A 21188-nucleotide genomic window follows, 5' to 3' on the forward strand; every position below is an offset into this window, starting at 1 on the left:
GCGCGGTTGTCCAATAGTAGAATGAAGTGAATGGAGTAAACCCTCTTGTCAGTCATCCACAATCTCTCTGTGAGTGGAGGCGGAACTGCCAGCTTACGACAGCAACAGAGCTTCTCCCTAGTTGCTGGTGAGAATCAATTGTTTTTCCCAGCACCCATATTAAAGGGGAATTGCACTTTTTTGGAATTTGACCCATAATTCACAATATTTATGTAAGACAAGCACACATATGCTTTTCTTTTTTTATTGCATTCACACTCAGTAAATAAATGCAAGCAAAAGTCAGCTTACAATGGAGAATATGGGAGCCGCTCTATGCTGCCTATAAAGTACCGGTACCTAAAAAAAACATCCTAACACTTCTATCAAGGTTTTATGTACACACTGAAAGTATATATGTAATGTAGTAAAAGGCATATTTATAATACCATGTAATATTTATGTATTATTCTTAATTTAAGCATACGCCAGAACAAGAATTTAACAAATGCATCACAACGTTCGCTTTTTCCTTCAACAACATCACTGATTACTAAAGGTGGGTGAAATAATTTATTTTTAGATGCGTGGCAATTCGTACAAGAACGATTATAAAATCGATTAGTAATTGTTGGGATGGTGGGAGAGGGGTACCCCACATCTGCGGTCCCCTCTAAGGTTTCTCATTACACCCATTGGGTTGAGTTTTTTCTTGCCCTAATGTGGGATCTGATGCGAATGTCGGATGTCGTTTTGGCTTGTGCAGCCCTTTGAGAAACACATCATGCACAAAAGTGCACTAATAGCTTGTTTTAAAATGTCTTTGACAATCTTGCACTTTCTGTTTTGAAATTACATGAATGTTTGTGCCACTGTTTAATAAATACAGTTTTGGTAAATTGACTTAGTTGTGATTTGCCTCTCTGCATGAAAGTTTAAAATCAGCATATATTAATGCAGTATGAACAAGAATGTTTTAATGTAGACACAGAATCATCATGCTAGTGTGATTACCGTATTTTCCGCACTATAAGGCGCACCTAAAAACCACAATTTTTCTCAAAAGCTGACAGTGCGCCTAATAACCCGGTGCGCTTTATTACGATTCATTTTCATAAAGTTTCGGTCTCGCAACTTCGGTAAACAGCCGCCATCTTTTTTCCCGGTAGAACAGGAAGCGCTTCTTCTTCTACGCAAGCAACCGCCAAGGAAAGCACCCGCCCCCATAGAACAGGAAGCGCTTCACCCGCCCCCATAGAACAGGAAGCGCTTCACCCGCCCCCGGAAGAAGAAGAAAAAACGCGCGGATATCACCGTACGTTTCATTTCCTGTTTACATCTGTAAAGACCACAAAATGGCTCCTACTAAACGATCCGGGTCATAAAAAGACGCAATCTCTCCATCCGCACACGGATTACTACCGTATTTCACAGCAACTGAACCGCACTGTGGAACGGGAGCACGTACGGTGAATATTCGCTCCACAGGGAATGAGAAGTCATCCTTCACTGTGGTTCTAGCTTGCCATGCTAACTTCCACTCATGGTGATATTCAAAAGGAAGACCTTGCCAAAAGAGACCTTTCCAGCCGGCGTCATCATAAAAGCTAACTCGAAGGGATGGATGGATGAAGAAAAGATGAGCGAGTGGTTAAGGGAAGTTTACGCGAAGAGGCCGGGTGGCTTTTTTCACACAGCTCCGAAGGCGAACACACCTTCACTAAGACGGGCAGACAGCCTCGGACGACATACGCCAACATCTGCCAGTGGATCGTAAATGCTTGGGCAGATATTTCGGTCACAACTGTGGTCCGAGCTTTCCGGAAGGCAGGATTCACAGAACAACAGCGACACTGACTCCCGATGACTTCTACGAGACGGAACCGGCCATTTTGGATCCCACGCTAGCGCAACTTTTCAATTCGGACACCGAAGACGAAGAATTCGAAGGATTTACGAATGAAGAATAACTTCAGAAGGTGAGCGCTATGTTTATTTTGTGTGTTGTGACATTAACGTTCGAGCAACATTACCGGTATGTTGCTATTGCTCTACACCATTTTGAATTTTACTATGTTTGTGATTGCACATTTGTACATTTTGGGACAGAGTTGTTAGAACGCTGGTTTTCAATATATTATTAAAGTTTGACTGAACTATCTGACTGTTTTTTTGACATTCACTTTAGCGCAGCGTTTTTTTGACATTCACTTTAGCGCAGCGTAGGCGCGGCTTTTAGTCCGGGGCGGCTTATTGGTGGACAAAATTATGAAATATGTAATTCATAGAAGGTGCGGCTAATAATCCGGTGCGCCTTATAGTGCGGAAAATACGGTATATGCATCAAGTGTTAATTCAAGGCTAAGGCAAAATATCGAGATATATATCGTGTATCGTGACATGGCCTAAAAATATCGAGATATTAATAAAAGGCCACATCGCCGAGCCCTAGTTTTACCTCACAATGTGCTTCTGGAAGAATGGTAAAAAGTTCTCATAGACACACTCTTAAACCTTTTGAAAAGCATTCCCCAAAAGAGTTGAACTGATATACTGTAGTTGCAAAGAGAGGTCTAACATCAGGCTTAAGAATGGGATTCAACTTAATATGTATAAACAGGTAAATGGTAAATGGGTATAGCGCTTTTCTACCTTCAAGGTACTTAAAGCGCTTTGACACTATTTCCACATTCACACACTGATGGCGGGAGCTGCCATGCAAGGCACTAACCACGTCCATCAGGAGCAAGGGTGAAGTGTCTTGCTCAAGGACACAACGGACGTGACTAGGTTGGTAGAAGGTGGGGATGGAACCATGAACCCTCAGGTTGCTGGCACGGCCACTCTCCCAACTGGGCAACGCCGTCCCCAGGTAGATGAGCAAATACTTTTGGCATTTCAGTATAGTGTATCTTGTTGGTCTTGCTTGGATTTCAAGTTTTGCAGGGTAGCATATCACTCCTAATGGTGTAATCTATTCTATTTTCAACCTGTGCAAAATGTTATTCTCTCAGGTACTAGGGGTCTAACGATTTGTTTTAACAACGATTCGATTTGATGATTGTGATTGCTAATACGATTTAGGAACAATCTTTTTTTTAGAACGATGCCATCTAAAACAATTTAGTGAGTTGAAATCAATTCAGTAACTTTTTAGCAAAAATACTACATATTGGACACTGCAGTTGAAGTTTCCTATATTCGAAGTCAATCAATCAATCAAAGTTTAATCAATCATGAGTGTCTCAAAGGGCTGCCACGACGACATCCTTGGCTGAGATCCCACATGAGGGCAAGAAAAAACTTAACCCAATGGGATGACAATGAGAAACCTTGGAGGGGACCGCAGATGTGGGGACCCCCGCCCCGGGGCTACCGGTGCAATGGGCGTCGAGTGGATCTAGCATAATATTGTGAGTCCTGTCCATAGTGAATCTAACATAATAGTGTGAGAGTCCAGTCCATAGTGGGGCCAGCAGGAGATCGATTATCGATTATTCCTGTTATTTCTTGTAAGGTAATTAGATATAAATGAATTATGGATACTTACAAACAAGTAAACAACAATTAATGGCCAATACATTCACATCTTATTTGAATAAAGTGCAACCAAAACTTTGGGTTAACTTAACAAGAGGAAAACTTTTCTGCTCACATTTTCAACATTCAATCAATTTTCAATAAAAGTAAAGTAACCAACATTTCAACAGTAGATGTACCTGCTAAATAAAGTTTCCTGACCCAGCCATACAGTATCTGTTCTCCCCCCTGGAGTTGCAGATGACGGACAGTGTCCTAGGCCATGTAGGTTTCCTCATCCCTATTGATGGTGTTGGCCCCTTGCTTCCTAATTTCCAAAGTCTCCTTGATCCATCTCTTGTATTTATTTGTTTGTAATTAAATGACTTCTCCTTGGCTGCAAATTGCGGGTTGTGTGTCACACTTCATGTTGTTGTGTACCGGAAGTCGGTGCTTTGCCTAAATTGCTCCACTTCACTTCAGATGTGACGGTCACGTCTTTTGTAGCTTAAAGTTGTGCTGCGGCTTTAAATTATAGTGTTGTGTCGTTTGTATTAGTTATGGCTTTTGCAATCGTGCTGCAGCTGAAAGCTGTTGTGTTGTATTTAATGATATTGTGCATTTGTTGTGACCTTTCTGAGCCACCGTAGCTATCTGCCATTTTAGTTTTGATGACATCACAGAAAACGTTTAACGTCCTTATTTTCAAAAGTGTTAAACTTCATATAAAGTCTGCCATTCTTAAATCCAATGTACCGGTATTCCTTTTTATAGTATCAATAAAATTGATCGATTCCCTTCTAAAACGATTTTGGATCAATACCTATCTTCAGAAAGGCAAACTTGCCGAGCACAGATCGATATACTTGAAATTTAGGAATATCTATCAATCGTTTCACCTCTATTAGGTACATATGAAATTATTTAATAATCTTACCAAACACGCTCCCACCAACTGGATGTATTGGTCGCGCTTGTGTTTGTCCTCCAGTGCAACAGTTTCTACATCTGCGACAAAAAAACACACAAATACACACACACACACACACACACACAGTTATAGCGTGCCACATTTTGAAAGTGATGAGACTTATTAGCCTAATGAATAACATAAAAATCCAAATAAAATCCAATACCTAGAATACTAAACACATCTGCTAAAATTGATGTCATGTCATCTCGGAGTTCCTGTTGGAAAAGACAAAGGAAAAATGAAAAATTTAGTCATCTTTAGTCGAAAATGCTGCATGTCATTTGCAATATTGTATCGTGTTTACACAAACTCATACCATCATCTCTCCAAGGACGTTCACGATGAGGTCCAACTTGAGGTTACCCTGTACAACTTGCCAGCAGACCTCATATAAGGCTGTCTGGATTTCTGAGTGGGTAAACAGAAAATACATTAATTACAGTTCTGCTACATTTGCCTACAACACAAGACAAATCCTTTAGGACTGAGGATTTGCAGTTTGGTATTCTACTAGAGCACAAACAACTACACATGAGCATCTCAAGACCACTTACTCATACACCGCTTCATTTACTAGTGTGAATAAACAGACATGGTAATAACACAAATATTTAACAGGACAAGTGCTAAAACATTTAAACTTTTTAAAATTAATTTTAAAGTACATATTAATTTTCAGTTTACCTTTAGTCTGACATCCATGCTCTATTTTCTCTGTGAGCCCTTTGCAGAGTTTTGCACTGGAGAAAAACAAGAAAGATCAGTCACATTGGAGCTAACGGTTATGTCACACTTATTAAAATCATTGCTAACATATATATATAGAACAAATGAGTTTGAGGGAGACACCAAAAAAACAGCATTCCAAGACCTCCCTAAATTTAAGTCAACTTATATTTATTAAATTTTTCATATTAATATATAGGGATGTATACCGTGTACAAGTATTTTTTGGTACCGGTTCCTAATTGGGTCGGTCCAAGAAGACCGTTAAGATTTTGGACAAATGGTACGGCTATTGATATTTTTTTATCCCGCTGACCGTATTAATTATGACACACTTTCACGTTCAGTTCAAGTGCCGCTACTACGTATGGGTAAACAATAATCACCACACTTAAGTTTGTAACCTCATCCCTTAGTCACACACATTAAGAAGAGTTTGTGTCAGTTTGAAGCAAACACACAACTCACGATCGCTGCTACCGTCTGTCAACTGCTAAGCGATCCAGTTATCCATCAGTCATTGTTAATTCACTCAAAAACGTGAACATTTTTAATAATCACTCGGTCTTTTTATTGATATATTACAGACAGACATACATTGGTAGCTGTCAACATGGCACTCAAATACTTCTGTGCAAAACTTTAACACAACTAATTCCCATTGTTACATAAAAACCACCAACCTTATTAATAGTATAGATTTATAATATATATTATATACCATGGAAAAGGTCTGTGCTTAGACAAAGACAAACTTTATTGATCCACAAGGGAAATTGTTCAAATTTCCCTTGTGGATCAATGTGACATGTGCTCTGCACATGAATGCCATACATAAATAGTATTTTATTTAATTTATTACTATTATTTTATACATTATAAGGAGAAGCGATAGAAAATGGATGAATGGATGGATATACTAAGCGTAATTGTAATGAACAGAAACAGTGATGATCGGTTTGGTCTTTACAAGATGACTTAAATTTTTCATAGGGTTCTTTTTTTCTTTCCTTTCTTTAGTTTTTAATTCTTAAAGCAATGTGGTTTGTATGGTGGATCATCTCTTCTTACGGTAGGCTATCACAAGCTTTTGTATTATTATCCATCGTAAACTCCATGTTGTTATCTGATGTGTGTTGTATTGACTAATTATTTATTGACTATTCATTGTGGGCCATGTAAAGCTACAGTGCATCCGGAAGTTATTCACATCGCTTCACTTTTTCCACATTTTGTTGTGTTCCAGCCTTATTCCAAGATGGAATAAATTCATTTTGTACTCAAAATTCTACAGACAATAAAAAGACAATGTGATTTTTTTAAATCGTTTTTTATTTAGCAAATCCATTAAAAATAAACAAAAAAATCAAATGTACATAAGTATTCACAGCCTTTGCTCAATACTTTATGAACCTTTGGCAGCAATTACAGCCTCAAGTAATTTTGAATACCATGCCACAAGCTTCAATCAATCAACCAATGTTTATTTATATAGCCCTAAATCACAAGTGTCTCAAAGGGCTGCACAAGCCACAACGACATCCTCGGTACAGAGCCCACATATGGGCAAGGAAAAACTCACCCCAGTGGGACGTCGATGTGAATGACTATGAGAAACCTTGGAGAGGACCGCATATGTGGGTAACACCCCCCCCCCTCTAGAGGAGACCGAATGCAATGGATGTCGAGTGGGTCTGACATAATATTGTGAGAGTCCAGTCCATAGTGGATCCAACATAATAGTAAGAGTCCAGCTTGACACACCTAACTTTGGGCAGTTTCGCCCATTCTTCATTGTCCATTCTTTTTTGCAGCACCTCTCAGGTTCTATCAGGTTGGATGGGAAGAGTAGATTTTCATCCAGGATGTCTCTGTACAATGGCACATTTATCTTTCCCTCTACCCTGAAGAGTCTCCCAGTTCCTGCCGCTGAAAAACATCCCCAAAGTTTGATGCTGCCACCACCATGCTTCACTGTAGAAATGGTATAGGCCTGGTGATGAGCGTTGCCTGTTTTCCTCCAAACATGATGCCTGGCATTCATTCCAGAGAGTTCAATCTTTGTCTCATCAGAGAGTCCTTTAGGTGCATTTTGGCAAACTTTTTACTAAGAAATGGCATATGTCTGGCCACTATACCTAGTGTTTCTACAGGTACTAGCAAATCTAATTTAATTATTTTTTATGCCGTTTTTAAAGCCACTTAAAAAAAGGTAACGCCCATGTCTAACTGCATATGGTTATTATACATAGTCAAAAGCTTACAATCGTCTGTATAAACACAAGCATTTGACAATATTTATGTTGAAAAGTTTACATTAACAGTTATCTGGTGAGTTAGAACTGGCTTGCAAGACTGCTGAAAATGTATTTTTATTTTTCTTACTCTCTGACTTTGTGCACCGACCGTAGATAACCAATTAAAAGGTTCCGTCCGTCAATTGTCACACTTTACCTTCAACCAAGAATATTAAAGGGGAATGGCACTTTAGCCCTCCAAATAAAGATCCAATTCTGAATTAGTTGATCAATATAATATACCCAGCAGTCTTAACCATTTTTTAAAAATAGTTAAAAGGTTTTATAGAATATAAATGAACATCGATGCGATGAGGTGGCAACTTGTCCAGGGTGTACCCCGCCTTCTGCCCGATTGTAGCTGAGATAGGCTCCAGCGCCCCCCGCAACCCCAAAGGGAATAAGCGGTAGAAAATGGATGGATGGATAAATGAACATCATACTGGGAATGCAAATGAGGCATGTGTTCGGAAACAGATGATTGATTTAAACATTTTAGAAAAAGACATGTCATTAAATGATATTTGGAAAAATGCCAATAAGCCCTTTAAATGGAAAAAAAACCTGATTTAATTTAACATTTTAAAAAGATCATATTTTTACATTGTTTAAAATGGGTTCATTAGATAGCAAGTTAAGTATAAAGTGTCAGGCAGCTGAAGGAACTACTATTAATTTACTTTGGAATGTCAGAGAATTCGAGTTTTGGCCATAGTAGGTTAACGGAGGTGCCTGCGTTGCGAAAGTTGTTAACGTTAGCCAAGTTAGCTCGTGTGTTGAACTGCACACTGAAATAAAGGAGTCCTGCATGAAACAAGCTTAGCTTCCTCATTAACATGACATGGTGTCCGAGTTAAGGAAAGAATGGCAAAGTTTGGGGTCCTAGACCGTTTGATTTTGCTTTCCAGCAGTGTATGCTATGGAAGCAGCGCTTTTTTTCGCTCTTAAAACCATCCTCGTGTTCAGTTTGAAGGTTAGAGCTGAAGAAAAGAAACACACAGACCGACGCAGCAATTGTTTGATGATTGCAACGTTATTATTCATTTTCATTTATCGTTAGATTGATTGACGTATTGACTATCAGCCAAGTCCTACAATTGTCATCGCATTTAATGCTTTTAATGCCATTTAAGGCCTTAATTTTCACAAAATCCATTTAATGACTTATAATGCTTTTTAATGCACCGCGGAAACCCTGTATACCATACAGGCCTAATTGGTGGATTGCTACAAAGGTAGGTGTTCTCTCTCCACAGAGGAATGCTGGAGCTCTGACGGGGTGACCATCGGGTTCTTGGTCACCTCCTTGACTAGACTAAATAAGATGAATGCAGCAATGTATAGAGACAACCTGGATGAAAACCATTGTGTCCCAGTCAACCTGATGGAGCTTGAGAGGTGCTGCAAAGAGGAATGACCAAAGAAAAATGGGCAAAACTGCCCAAAGATAGGCGTGCCACACTTGTGGCATCGTATTCAAAAAGACTTGAGGCTGATTTTTTAGTTTGTTTTTTTAAATACATTTGCAAAAAAAATGCCTATCTATGTTAGTCCTGCAATGAGGTGGTGACTTGTCCAGGGTGTACCATATAAGAGAAATGTCAAGGTTGTGAATAGGGCTGCAAATACTGATAAATTTAATAAACAAGGAATCTATCGATTAGTTAGTCTGATTAAAAGAGTAATCGGACCAAAAACCTTTTATTGCCTTAGTGCATATTTTAGGGAAGATAGTTCTGCTTGCCATAATCTTATTTCTTTTTTCCAAATAAATGCACATCAACAACACTAAAATTGCACTTTTATCATATGTGCATTTTCAAAAAATGTTTGTAAAAATATTTGCTCTTCGCCGCCACACAGATTACAGCACTCACACATAGGGATGATGTTCGAAAACCGGTTCTCCCGATTGTTCGGTAAGAAAAGAACCGATTCCATGGATTCAAATCCCTTTTTGAGGAACGGTTCCCGTTATCGAAGCCACTATAGTAAAAAAAAAGATTTGGTTCTTTATTCGAATCCCTGGGAACGAATCCTGTGGCACGTCACAGGAAATATCCTGTGGCACGTCACAGGAAATATCCTGTGGCACGTCACAGGAAATGAAATAGCTCAGTCATTCGGCGGCAGATACAGAAGCAGCAACAACAATGGACCGGAAAAAACGGTCCAAGGCATGGCTTCACTTTACTAAGAAATACGACGAGGAAACGGGTATCCGCAATTATTGCCAGGCTTTGCTTTCCTGTAAGGGGAGCAGTACAACAAACATGTTGAAACATGTTCAGGCTGTACATAACCTAAAGGTTAGAGAAACGTGTTGTGTCTTTGACACATGGAGAAGCAGCGACAGATGACAAAGCACACCCCTCTTCCTCTGCTTCAACCTGCAGTCCCAGTGATAGTGCCGGTGAGTAACTAACGTTAACGGTTGCCGGTTAATTTCCATATCTGCTCACTTATAGTTTTAGGCTAAAATAACGTTACCTCTTATGTCAACCACGACTGCAGTAATGTTAGCTAGACTAACGTTGCCTAAGCATAGTCAGTGGCTAACGGTAACGTTAGCCTTTTTGTATGTGTCTGATAACGTTAACGGTATCTTGTGGCCTACACCACTCCAAAGTTTGCAGGTCTGTCTAATAAACTAGTGCTTGCAAGATTTGAATTAAGATAATGTTAATGTTATCCTATTTCAGATGATGACATTCATGACAGCCAGAGTGACCAGGGCGGTGTTTGCTCTGTTTATTTTATTTTTTTCTTAAATAATAAAAGTGAGCTTTTGTTAAACCAAGTATTGTGTTTTTCCATACACAACAACCTATCTGGATTCGATAAGAAATCGGTTCGATAAGAGGATTTGATAATGGCATCGAAATCGACAATTTCTTAACAAACATCATCCCTACCCACACACCACTGCTCTCAAAAGACGATGTCCATTTAGAGTTTCGGGCACGCCAGTTTTATCAATTTGTATTAGTTACACTCAAATGGTTAATCAAATTGACATCATCTAAATCAAAGCTTCTTTTTTGTTTTGAATCAATTTTAGTTGTATGTGTAAACCTGCATTCTCCTTCAAACCACATCTCTGTTTTGATTTGTTAAGGGGGCGAGAGTCAAACGGTTACATTTATGTTTGTGAGGAGAATTTTGCTTCGGGGTGCGTGCAGCGATTCGTCGACAAATTGACAATAAAATTTGTCGCCAACAAATAAATTTGTCAACAATAGTCATGACGTCATCAAACGTCCTTTTTCTGAAGTGACGCGCAAGTCAGCGCGGTCACTCAAACATCGCGGGTCATGTAAAGTGTGACACATTTCCTCCTATTCTTGTTAAAGACATGAATAACTTGCTCATTTTGCAAAGCTGATCTTGTATTTTTGACATTACATCTGTAATACATACAGGAGCATTTAATGCGGGGGGAATGTCAAGACTATGTTTACAATGAAGGCCTGAGTAGATCAAATCTTTTTTTCGAAATCAGATTTTTTCCAACTGACTGTTTAGTTTACAAGTAAAATGTGATCTTTATCAGACTCCAATTTAAGCGTGCACAGGCCCTAATGTGGTCCCACCTGCTTCCTTTTTGCAGTTTGATAAAGTGAAAACAAAATGAAGTTTACCGGATTCTGTAAATGAACAAGGAAGTTGCTCCTACACGAGAAAACATGTACGCCTCAGATCAGCGTTTTAGTGGGTTTGTGCCGTGGCTGTTATGTTGAGCAAGAAGGCAGACGATGGAAAACTGCAAAAAAAAAAGGAATCATGCTGCGAACATGAAGTTCGACCAAAGATAACGTTAAAGTTGCAAACAGGTCCCATTGCCAGATTTGAAAATAGCAAGATTCCTAACATAATCAAACTACCTCCTGATGTGTCCTAAATCTGATGCAACAATATCAGATTTGGAGAACTTTGGAGCTTTTAGACTGACAAAAAAATATCAGATCTGTGTCACTTGAGGGCAAAATTTTTTTGATTTGGTGTCCAATGGGTCCTCGGACATCTGGAGGATGTGGTGTCTTCTTTGTAAGATTGTTAGCTTGTTACATTGCTAGCTAGCTAACAAGTAGAGGTGGGAATCTTTTAGTACCTCACGATTGGATTACAATTACGATTCAGAACCTACGGTTTGATTAAAAATCGATAATTGATGCATCTATGTATATTGATGCAGTTTTACATTTATTTTTGTTTCATTAAATAAGCGTTTATCCCGTGCAGCTTTTTAAACACATCAACACAAAATACTTTGTTCTTTTTGGGCAAGTTAGACAGTTTTGGTGTTTTATCGTTGGTTGTTATTGCTACTATTTTAACTGCCCTTTTTAACATTAAAAAAAACATTTAGTTTTTTTAGCACTTTGCCTGTCCTTTCTTTTAAATGACCACAAGTTTGATAGTTATTTTATTTTCTATAAAAGCCGAATGAGCAGCATACTAACAGTATAAAAAAATATTTATGAATTAATTAATCAGCTTTATTAGTAAACACATGGCTGAATTAGAGCCACAAAATTTGTGTACGCTTTATAATCCGATTAGCCGACTAAGCGTAAAGATAGTCGATGACTAGTTCACTAATATAGGCCCAGGCCTAAGCTTAAGCTCTTTTTGTTAACTCAGCCGGCTAGCAGCAGCAGCAATTTGTCGGTTCCGATGGCAGCTCTTTTGAATCTTTTACTGGATTGTGTTACCTCTGCCTAATAGATAAAATGTGCTTCCATGGCTGTGTGTTTTTGTCAACAAACGGGTTATTGTTTGGATGGAAAGTCCAAACTTTGATGTAAAATCATTGATTTGTAGTTCAATATTCCCTCCGCTGTAGTTGTATTGCATGTTCGAAAAAAACTGAATCTAACTAACTAACCTTCGTAGTTACGAGCGCGCAGTGCAGTCAAGTTTTAAGGTGGTGAAAAAAAACATTATTTTACTGCCCAGTTCCTGTATTTGCACATGTGCTACCGCCCTCCCAAAACTTGCACAACCAAGTTTTAGACGCAAATGTGACTAAAATGCTCAGTGTGTACATGTACAGTGCTCACAATGGTAAACAAGTCTACAGTCAATAGAAACAAAAGTTGATATATTTTTAAATGGTTACCTACATTGTTATTATACATTTTGATTACACAAAATTATTTATAAACACTATATAGTTTTTATTGTTATTCAGGGACATGTTGTATATGGCTATCCGCGGGTATATCTGGAATAGATATAAAAATTACGTCCACATCGCAGACATCCAGTCACAATGGTGTGCGTTTTGTTTACGTCCGGTTTTGATAGCTTGGTTTCCGGTGATCAAAGTCTTTTTTCGATGGTCAAGTTTTCGATACATCACTTGTCAATAGTGTGCAAATAATAGGCTATATATATCAATTCATACTGGAGCGACGAGCTAATGTTAATGTTATGTCCATGTGGCATGGATTTGATGTCAGTTTTTTAATGTTTACAAACACACTGTCCATGCCTGAAAGGTGACTGGCGGAAAATGAGGAAGTGTTGTTGTGTGTACGGGGAAGCGCGGACTCACGAAATGAAAGTGTATGCACGGGAGGTAAAACCTGTTGCAATTGTGCCGTTTGTTATCATAAAAGCGGTAATAAAACTTAAAAATAGCGTAGGACTCTGATTTCTTTTGGGGGCTATACATTATACTACTTTAATTTGTTTTCAAAGAAAAAAATATATTTTCAGTGTGTGGCAGTAATCAAAATGCCGTGGCGGCGCGCCACATTAAAGGGAAACACTGTTATTTCTTCTGTTTAGGAACATGATGCAGACAGAAGCTCTAAGTCTGTTTACTTAAAAAAATATTTGCTTTATGCAAATTATTGCATATTGTTCTAATGTGTGGCACCTTCAGACAAGAATATGTTGATTGACAGTCTAAAAGTAACATGTCTTCCTCTACTTGTTATTTTTGAAGTTTTATGCATTTATACGTATAAAATATAAAAATTGCAAATCGAGTTGCAATCGCAATTTTGTGAAGAAAAAACCCCACTTAGGTTTTTTCTCAAAATTGTGCAGCCTTAATACATACATTGTATAAATGATTCCACCACTCTAAAAGGCATTTAACCCGAGTTTGTTTTTTTGTTGTGGTCTTCTTTGCCTCGTTTTGTTGCATTTCCCGCACTCGACTGGAGGCTTCAATTTCAGGTGCTGGAATAAGTGTCAAATTGTTGCATAGATTATGTTTTGCGAGACCGTTTAAGCTGTTTTCTAAGCAGTCTCTTCAAGTTGCACCATTTTTTGGGAGGTCTTACTTCAACTGTGTCTTCTCTGTGCCATCTTTAGTCCCGTTTACAACGCCAAAACTTCTACAGTAACTTTCCCATTTACCCGGGTAAATAAAGTTCCTTCTGTGTTTCCACCAAAACAACCCGGGTAGATTTAGTTGTGCACTGTACACCACGATGTGGTAGATAATTCTTCTCTCAATATACAATCTTTGGTCACGCAGAGCCTGCTACAACTCCCACAACGTAACGCAATGAAGTACACTTTTACTTTAACATAATCCTAGTTGAAATGTGCGGTCAACAATAACATAACGTTACCATTGAATCATACTGATGTAACAAATGTTGCTTTCACCAAAATTAAATTGATGTGAACGCTGTTGGTAAATGCAGAAGACGCTTTCTGCGTAAAGCTTCGCGGCAGTGTGTGGGGGGCGGGGGGGGGGGGGGGGTTTGCGCGAAAAAGCACATTAAAATGTAAATTATTGAATGACAAGGCGCTTCATATAATATTTTACCCCAAACGTACCCTGGCCAAGTCATGCTCTGTCACTGCTTAGAATATCAAGAGAACATTTCCTCCTTTACTTCCGATGACTCTGTGGCGGAAGTCATTAGTACTTTCCATGCAAAGCAAAAGGTCTTGGGTTGGAATCCTGGTTGTGGCTCAAAATATGGTATGTTTTTATGATGTTAAAATTGTTTAATACGCTAAACTTCAGGATATTTTTAAAAAATGGACTGCTACAAAATCATGCTGATTATCGAATAATGTTAAATGAGTGCTACATAGTTATAGCTCAATTAAAGCTTTTCTTATTCTGGAAATTCATTGAGTTGCTCAAACTAATGTAAATTATACGGTGCGAGGATACCCAAGATTGCAACCTTTCAAAGTTCCTCTTGGACAACCAATTTTTGACCTAGGTATTTGTCAAGTTCTAGTTAAGGCCTGACCTCAACCCGAGTGAACAGAATGCTAATGCTAACAAGCTAACGCTAAAGCCGATGTGTTTGTGTTGTCGCCGTGAGACAAACACTTGACATTTATCATTTATATATTGTTATTTACACTGAAATGAACAAAAAGGAATCGCCTGACCCTCATGACTTCATCATTTACTGACAGGACTTTCTGACTGTTGCACATTGTGGACAAAACAACAACTTTTTATGGACAATTCGGTACACTTTATTTTTTAATTCATATTGCTTTGTATTTACCGTGATTTACTTACTTTTTAGTAAAATAACTAACCTAATATTGTCTGTTTATTTACATGGCATCAGTATGGAAATATAGTAAATCACTCCTCCACACCTCATCAGCCTGTTTTGTATAAACTACCCTTAACTGTGAAATGCGGTGGAAACACAAACTATACACTTCTACAGAAACCTAGAGTCCCGGGAACTGCAGGTTCCAGGAACCAAAAGTTCCTGAAATTTTGGTGGAAACAGGCCTAATGTTGTAGTTTACAGCGTTTCCATATCGAAACAACTGACAGATATAGTTTAGAAGTATATGCTACTTTGTATTTGAAATTGCAACAGCGGAGGATGCATGTGCAAAGACAAAAAGAAGGAACTTATTGACTAAAACACAAACTACAACGGTGGACATGCGCACGGCACTCTGGGTACATTTATACCATATATGGATAATCTGGTGATGTTTTTCCCAATCGATGATGTCACAAATTCCAAACAGATCGTTTGGAGAAAGTATGAAGATTTTTTTAAATAAAATCTCTCTGCAATGACCCTACAGTTTGATTACAAATATTGGGGACTAATACACAACAGCAGGTGCCAATAAGTAAAACATTTTGGTTTTGCATAATAGGGCCCCTTTAGGACTACAGCTTAAACAACAAATTGCAAGCACATTCGCTGCCATTGTGTATTGTAATATTTACTTTATAAGCAAATGAAATGAAAACATTTGAGGAATTTTACATGACAATACACTATTAATAATTGCAAGATGCATATTAGACGATAAAGTTTGCGACGGTGACACATTTTTGTTGTTTACGCAGAACGTGCAACGTTAATCTGGCAGTGACCACTACCAATACATATGATCACAATGATTGACCGTTGAAATTAATAGCGAGCTCGATTAGTCATACGTTTTCGTTTGAATCGACAGTTTGCATGACTTTATGTTGTTTAGGCCTTCCAATGACATCTTTGTTTTGGATGGACTTGACTACAATGAAACAAGCAAAATGGCTAACAGCGCTGCTAATATGCTAGCTGTGTATCACGATGCGTATTTCCCTCTATTTCCTTATTAACCAGTATTGCAAGTGATATAACCCAACAATCTTTAAAACACGTATTTGTGTTTACTAAGTGTAGTAACGTTGATAAGACAAGCAATCACATATTGTGTTAGAATTGGAAAAAAACTGCGTTAATGCTAACTAGCATCATATTTACACTTCCATGAGGTCCATAGACAATGCGTGCAGCGATGCATGTAACGTTAGCTTCTATTTGCAGAGTTTATTACTCATAACCAACCACTGCGCAAATAATAAACCCGCTATAGTCCATGATATAAGCTCCAAAACCGTGTTTTCAGTTGAAAAAGCAGACGGTCAATTGTGTGTAAGCTAGCTGGCGTTAGCTCCGACAAACACTTGATTATTCCCGGCAATCTAGCGCCACAATGTTACTTTTCTCACCTCGCCTCGTATTTAACAAGTTAAAGTTGAACCACTCACAATTCGTGTTTCCCATTTTTTTCCCAATTTTTGATCCATTCGCCCGGGAGGATAAGTGTCGCCATCTTCCATCCACAGCGCCCGGATGTCTTGCTGCTCACAGCCACTCACAGGGTCAAATGTGCTGAGCTAGCGGGTGAAGCTACAAGGCTAACTAGCGCGTAGCACAGCGGTGCATGGCGGGACGTGGGCGCCTCTATCACAAAGGCTCCCACACTTAATGTTATAAAGACACAATCTACAAGAGAAAAAAAAACGTCGATAACGTGGACATAAACAAACACATGTATGTGACGACGCCTCTTTATTTTCATGTTCATGAAAGTGCTGAACAGAATTGAATACCGCATGTTAAATAAGCACCAATTAAAAATATAAACGTACAAGCAGCGTTAGGCCGCCGGTACTAACAAAACCTGCTATGCCGGCCATATGTGGCCAGAAATAATGATCACATTTAAAAATAGTAAATGTTATTACTTTATCATCACTAATTATCCAAAGTTATCCATTTCCTGTCATATTATGCACGTCCCAGTGCTGTTGTTATTAGTTTTAGTTTGTATCCAATCAGAATTCAGCTAGCTTATGTTGCTATGCTGTACCAAATCTGCCAGAGGCCTTCAGAATCAACAATGCAGGCGTCTGTGCACTGTAAGTGAAGGGGGACATACAGTGATAGACAGTTGCGATAGCCAATCAGATCACAAGTTGTTGACAGTAGCTGTTCTGGTACAACTAAATGTTGTGAACTATTGTTGTTAAAGTGTGTCATGCTTGTCATTTAATTAACATTGTTACATGTGTATTTGTCGCCATCATGTGGTCAAGGCAGTTAATATATCTTTGAGAAGTGTGTACTTCATACTTGCCAACCTTGAGACCTCCAAATTCGGGAGATTTTGGGGGGCGGGGTAGGGGGGCGAGGTTAAGGGGGAGGAGTATATTTATAGCTAGAATTCACTGAAATTCAAGTACTTTATATATATATATATATATATATATATATATATATATATATATATATATATATATATATATATATATATATATATATAAATACTTGACTTTCAGTGAATTCTAGCTATATATAAATATGTATTTTATTATATATATATATATATATATATATATATATATATATATATATATATATACACATATAAATAAAATAAATAGTTGAATTTCAGTGTTCATTTATTTACACATATACACACAAAACACTCCTCTCTACTCATTGTTGTATTTGAAAGTGCAATGCTTTGCAGCCAATAGCACAGCATAGGTATGTGCAGTGTAATATTCTGGGTTGGAGTCAATATCCAGGCGAGGTGATGAAGTTACATCTCTTTACTTCATACTTCAGAACCGACTCCCACACTTGCGTCAGGGTGCGCAATACAACGTAAACCGTTGGCCCTGCGATGAGGGAGCGACTTGTCCAGGGTGTGCACCGCCTTCCGCCCGAATGCAGCTGAGATAGGCTCCAGCACCCCCCGTGACCCCGAAAGGGACAAGCGGTAGAAAATGGATGGATGGATGTTAAATAAAACCTCTGCCTTATTTTTAATGAATGCTTAGACCTACTATGCTACTGTATTTTAATGTTGGTCATTATGGTGGCACTTGGAGAGCCAAGTGTTTTCAAGGGTGGTACTTGGCAAAAAAAAAAAAAAAAAAGATTGAGAACTGTTGTATAGAATTTAAGTTCACTTTTTGAAATAACTTAAAACTCAATTGAGTTGTACATGTATGTATTCATGTCAGTGTCCATGTGGGGAAACACCTGGGATATTATTATATTAACATGAATCCATCATTTACTGTGTTTATGACTGAAAATGGAACAAACTTAACAGTGACGTGCTGTCAGGGAGGTAAGTGAGGCAGTGCCTCACCTTGCCACCAGGTGGCTTAACCATGAGATGTTAAAAAACGAAGTAATAAAATAAAATACGTTTTAATATTTATCTTTTGGTCTATGCTTTCTATGTGATTTTGGTGTGGTTCCTTTATATTTTGATAATTTTCATGGTCAAAATAAGAAAAGCTGGCGAGAAGTGAGGCAGACACAGGTGGTGCTTCCACGGCTACACACACACAAAGCATTGAGCGTGTGCGCGCGAGGGTGCGCGTGCTTGTTGCTATGGGGGAAAGGCAGGCAATGAGGCAGCAAGTACCTCTGCCTCACAGTAGGGGGCGATATATTGTTAATTTGCATTTCAATGCCTCAGCAGTACTCTGACTCGCCACACTGGGAGAAGTGGGGGCGCTCAAGCTAGCAGACACATGTCTCTCCAGCAGAAGCCATCCCTTTTTTATTTAACTGTATTTATAACAAACATGGCATATTTATTAGAGTAAGCCAGCGTTTGTGGGTGTTTTTTGTCAGATGCAAAAATATTGTTTTATTGCTTGGAATGAAATTGACTTAAATGAATGTGTCTGCCAAAATGGAGGATTATATACTGTATCCAAGATGAAATACTTCTCTAAACTGGACTATAAGACAAAATGAATGTGATCATACAAAGTACGTTTTCATGGAGGATAGCTAATGCTGCTTCAGATACAAATACAGAAAGGTAAGATACACTCACAATACTTGATTTATTTTGTTAAAAGCAAAGGGGACCAAAAAGTACAACGTAAACCGTTGGCCAACCAAAAAGTTACTTTTTGGTTGGCCAACGGTTTACGTTGTATTGCGCACCCTGACGGCAAGTGTGGGAGTCGGTTCTGAAGTATGAAGTAAAGAGCGGACGTGACGACAGGCTGTCCTCACTCAGGTCCGCACGGACCTGGAGAGTGCGTGCCTTAAGTCCGGCTGGAAATCGGGAGAAATTCGGGAGAAAGGTTGTCCCGGGAGATTTTTGGGAGAGGCACTGAAATTCGGGAGTCTTCCGGAAAATTCGAGAGAGTTAGAAAGCATTGGCGTTGTTAGGCCTATTTTAGGGGGGCTCAAGCACCCCTAAATAATTTGGTGTTATATTTATTTTATTTTATTTTATTTTTCTTTATACATGCCGACATATTCATTATAAAGTGGCCCGAATACGAGTTTAAATAAATAATCATATAACCTGTCATTATTCACTCAGTTTCCCCTCACTTCATAGCGTAAGGTAGAGAGCCCCTTTAGTGCGTCGGTATCCAATCCATTCCACTTGTTCATATAGAAAATGCCCACATCACTCAAAATCCAGTCCACATTTTCTCTGCGACCTTGCTTGCAGTCCTGCAGGTGTACGAAGCACATTAGCACACAGCACTGCAGAACAAGAACGTGAACGAATGCAAAATGGACATAAGAAACTTTTTCAAGAAAGTAGGTATTCATCACTGCTTGTAGTAAAATGTATTAGCTCTACTTTACACCAGGTCTGTGTTTGACACAAAGTTACATTCCCGCTCTAACACAATGATAAATGATAAATAAATGGGTTATACTTGTATAGCGCTTTTCTACCTTCAAGGTACTCAAAGCGCTTTGACAGTATTTCCACATTCACCCATTCACACACTGATGGCGGGAGCTGCCATGCAAGGCGCTAACCAGCAGCCATCAGGAGCAAGGGGTGAAGTGTCTTGCCCAAGGACACAACGGACGTGACTAGGATGGTAGAAGGTGGGGATTGAACCCCAGTAACCAGCAACCCTCCGATTGCTGGCACGGCCACTCTACCAACTTCGCTGCTACTTAGTTAGCTGGTTAGCCTGAAATGCATCATGAAGGTCCTGGTTATTTATAAAGTTAAATGTGCACTCTTTTTTACCATCTGCTTTCTTTGGGGTTACTTCCTTCTGGAGCATCAGCTGTGTTTCTCACTTTACACATGGAGGAGAACAGGAGCTGAGCTCTTTCACGTATGACTATCATCATTAGATAATAATGATAATCACTCCACAACCCCTATTGACCTGTGGGAGTCAGGGCAGAGGAGCACAGAAAGTAAGAGGGGAGAGGCCTCTACTGGAAAGGTGAGTAGGAGAATAATGATACACATAAATAAATATTAAAACTTTTTTTTTTTTAATGGCTTATTGATAAGCCATTTGTTTTATTTATTTCTGGGTGGATCATGTTGACTATTGGTCCTCCTAATTGTCAATCATTCTGGTGATGTTACATAAGGACATATATATAAATTATATATATATATATATAAATAATATATATATATATATATATTATTTATATAATAGATTGTATTTGTAATCTACTTTACATTTGATTCCAAATCTCAAAGTGCTACAGAATTACAACCATTAGCGTTGTTAGGCCTATTTTGGCGTTGTAATAAATAAATAAATAAAAAATGGCTTATCGATAAGCCATTTGTTTTATTTGATGTATGTATATATATATATATATATACCAAAGTCTTTGGGTTCCGGGGGGTTTATGGTTGCAAAGCTGAAACTTAAAGGAATTGACGGAAGGGCACCACCAGGAGTGGAGCCTGCGGCTTAATTTGACTCAACACGGGGAACCTTACCTGGTTTGACAGATTGTTGGTTTGTTCAAACTTATACAGTTTGAACAGTAACACTGTGTTTGAATATAGGAAATTAAAGCACTGTACTTTAGTCAAGTGATTCTTTGGCCTACCACAAAATTGAGCCCGTGTACCACTAGCGGTACACGTGCTACAGTTTGAGAATAAATGCTGTAGATTCACTA

At 38.6% G+C, this 21188-nt stretch overlaps 1 protein-coding gene across 5 annotated transcripts in view; it reads right to left on the reverse strand.

The window, feature by feature from the left end:
• thoc2 (THO complex 2) overlaps positions 1-16664 on the reverse strand; it is a 53822-nt gene extending 37158 nt beyond the window's left edge. For 3 of the 5 annotated variants that reach the window (XM_072913812.1, XM_072913811.1, XM_061962194.1), the window contains exons 1-5: positions 16505-16664; positions 5156-5211; positions 4788-4879; positions 4635-4686; positions 4436-4506 (exon numbers count right to left, since the gene is read on the reverse strand). In XM_072913812.1, the coding sequence (XP_072769913.1) occupies positions 4436-4506; positions 4635-4686; positions 4788-4879; positions 5156-5211; positions 16505-16569 (336 nt within the window). In that variant the 5' untranslated portion in view covers positions 16570-16664. The remainder of the gene's footprint in view (positions 1-4435; positions 4507-4634; positions 4687-4787; positions 4880-5155; positions 5212-16504) is intronic. The other 2 variants (XM_061962195.1, XM_061962193.2) reach the window with 1 other exon arrangement.
• Positions 16665-21188: the final 4524 nt, after the last annotated feature.

The sequence above is a fragment of the Nerophis lumbriciformis genome, linkage group LG09, assembly GCF_033978685.3.
Source record: "Nerophis lumbriciformis linkage group LG09, RoL_Nlum_v2.1, whole genome shotgun sequence".
In the NCBI taxonomy this organism is placed as follows: domain Eukaryota; kingdom Metazoa; phylum Chordata; class Actinopteri; order Syngnathiformes; family Syngnathidae; genus Nerophis; species Nerophis lumbriciformis.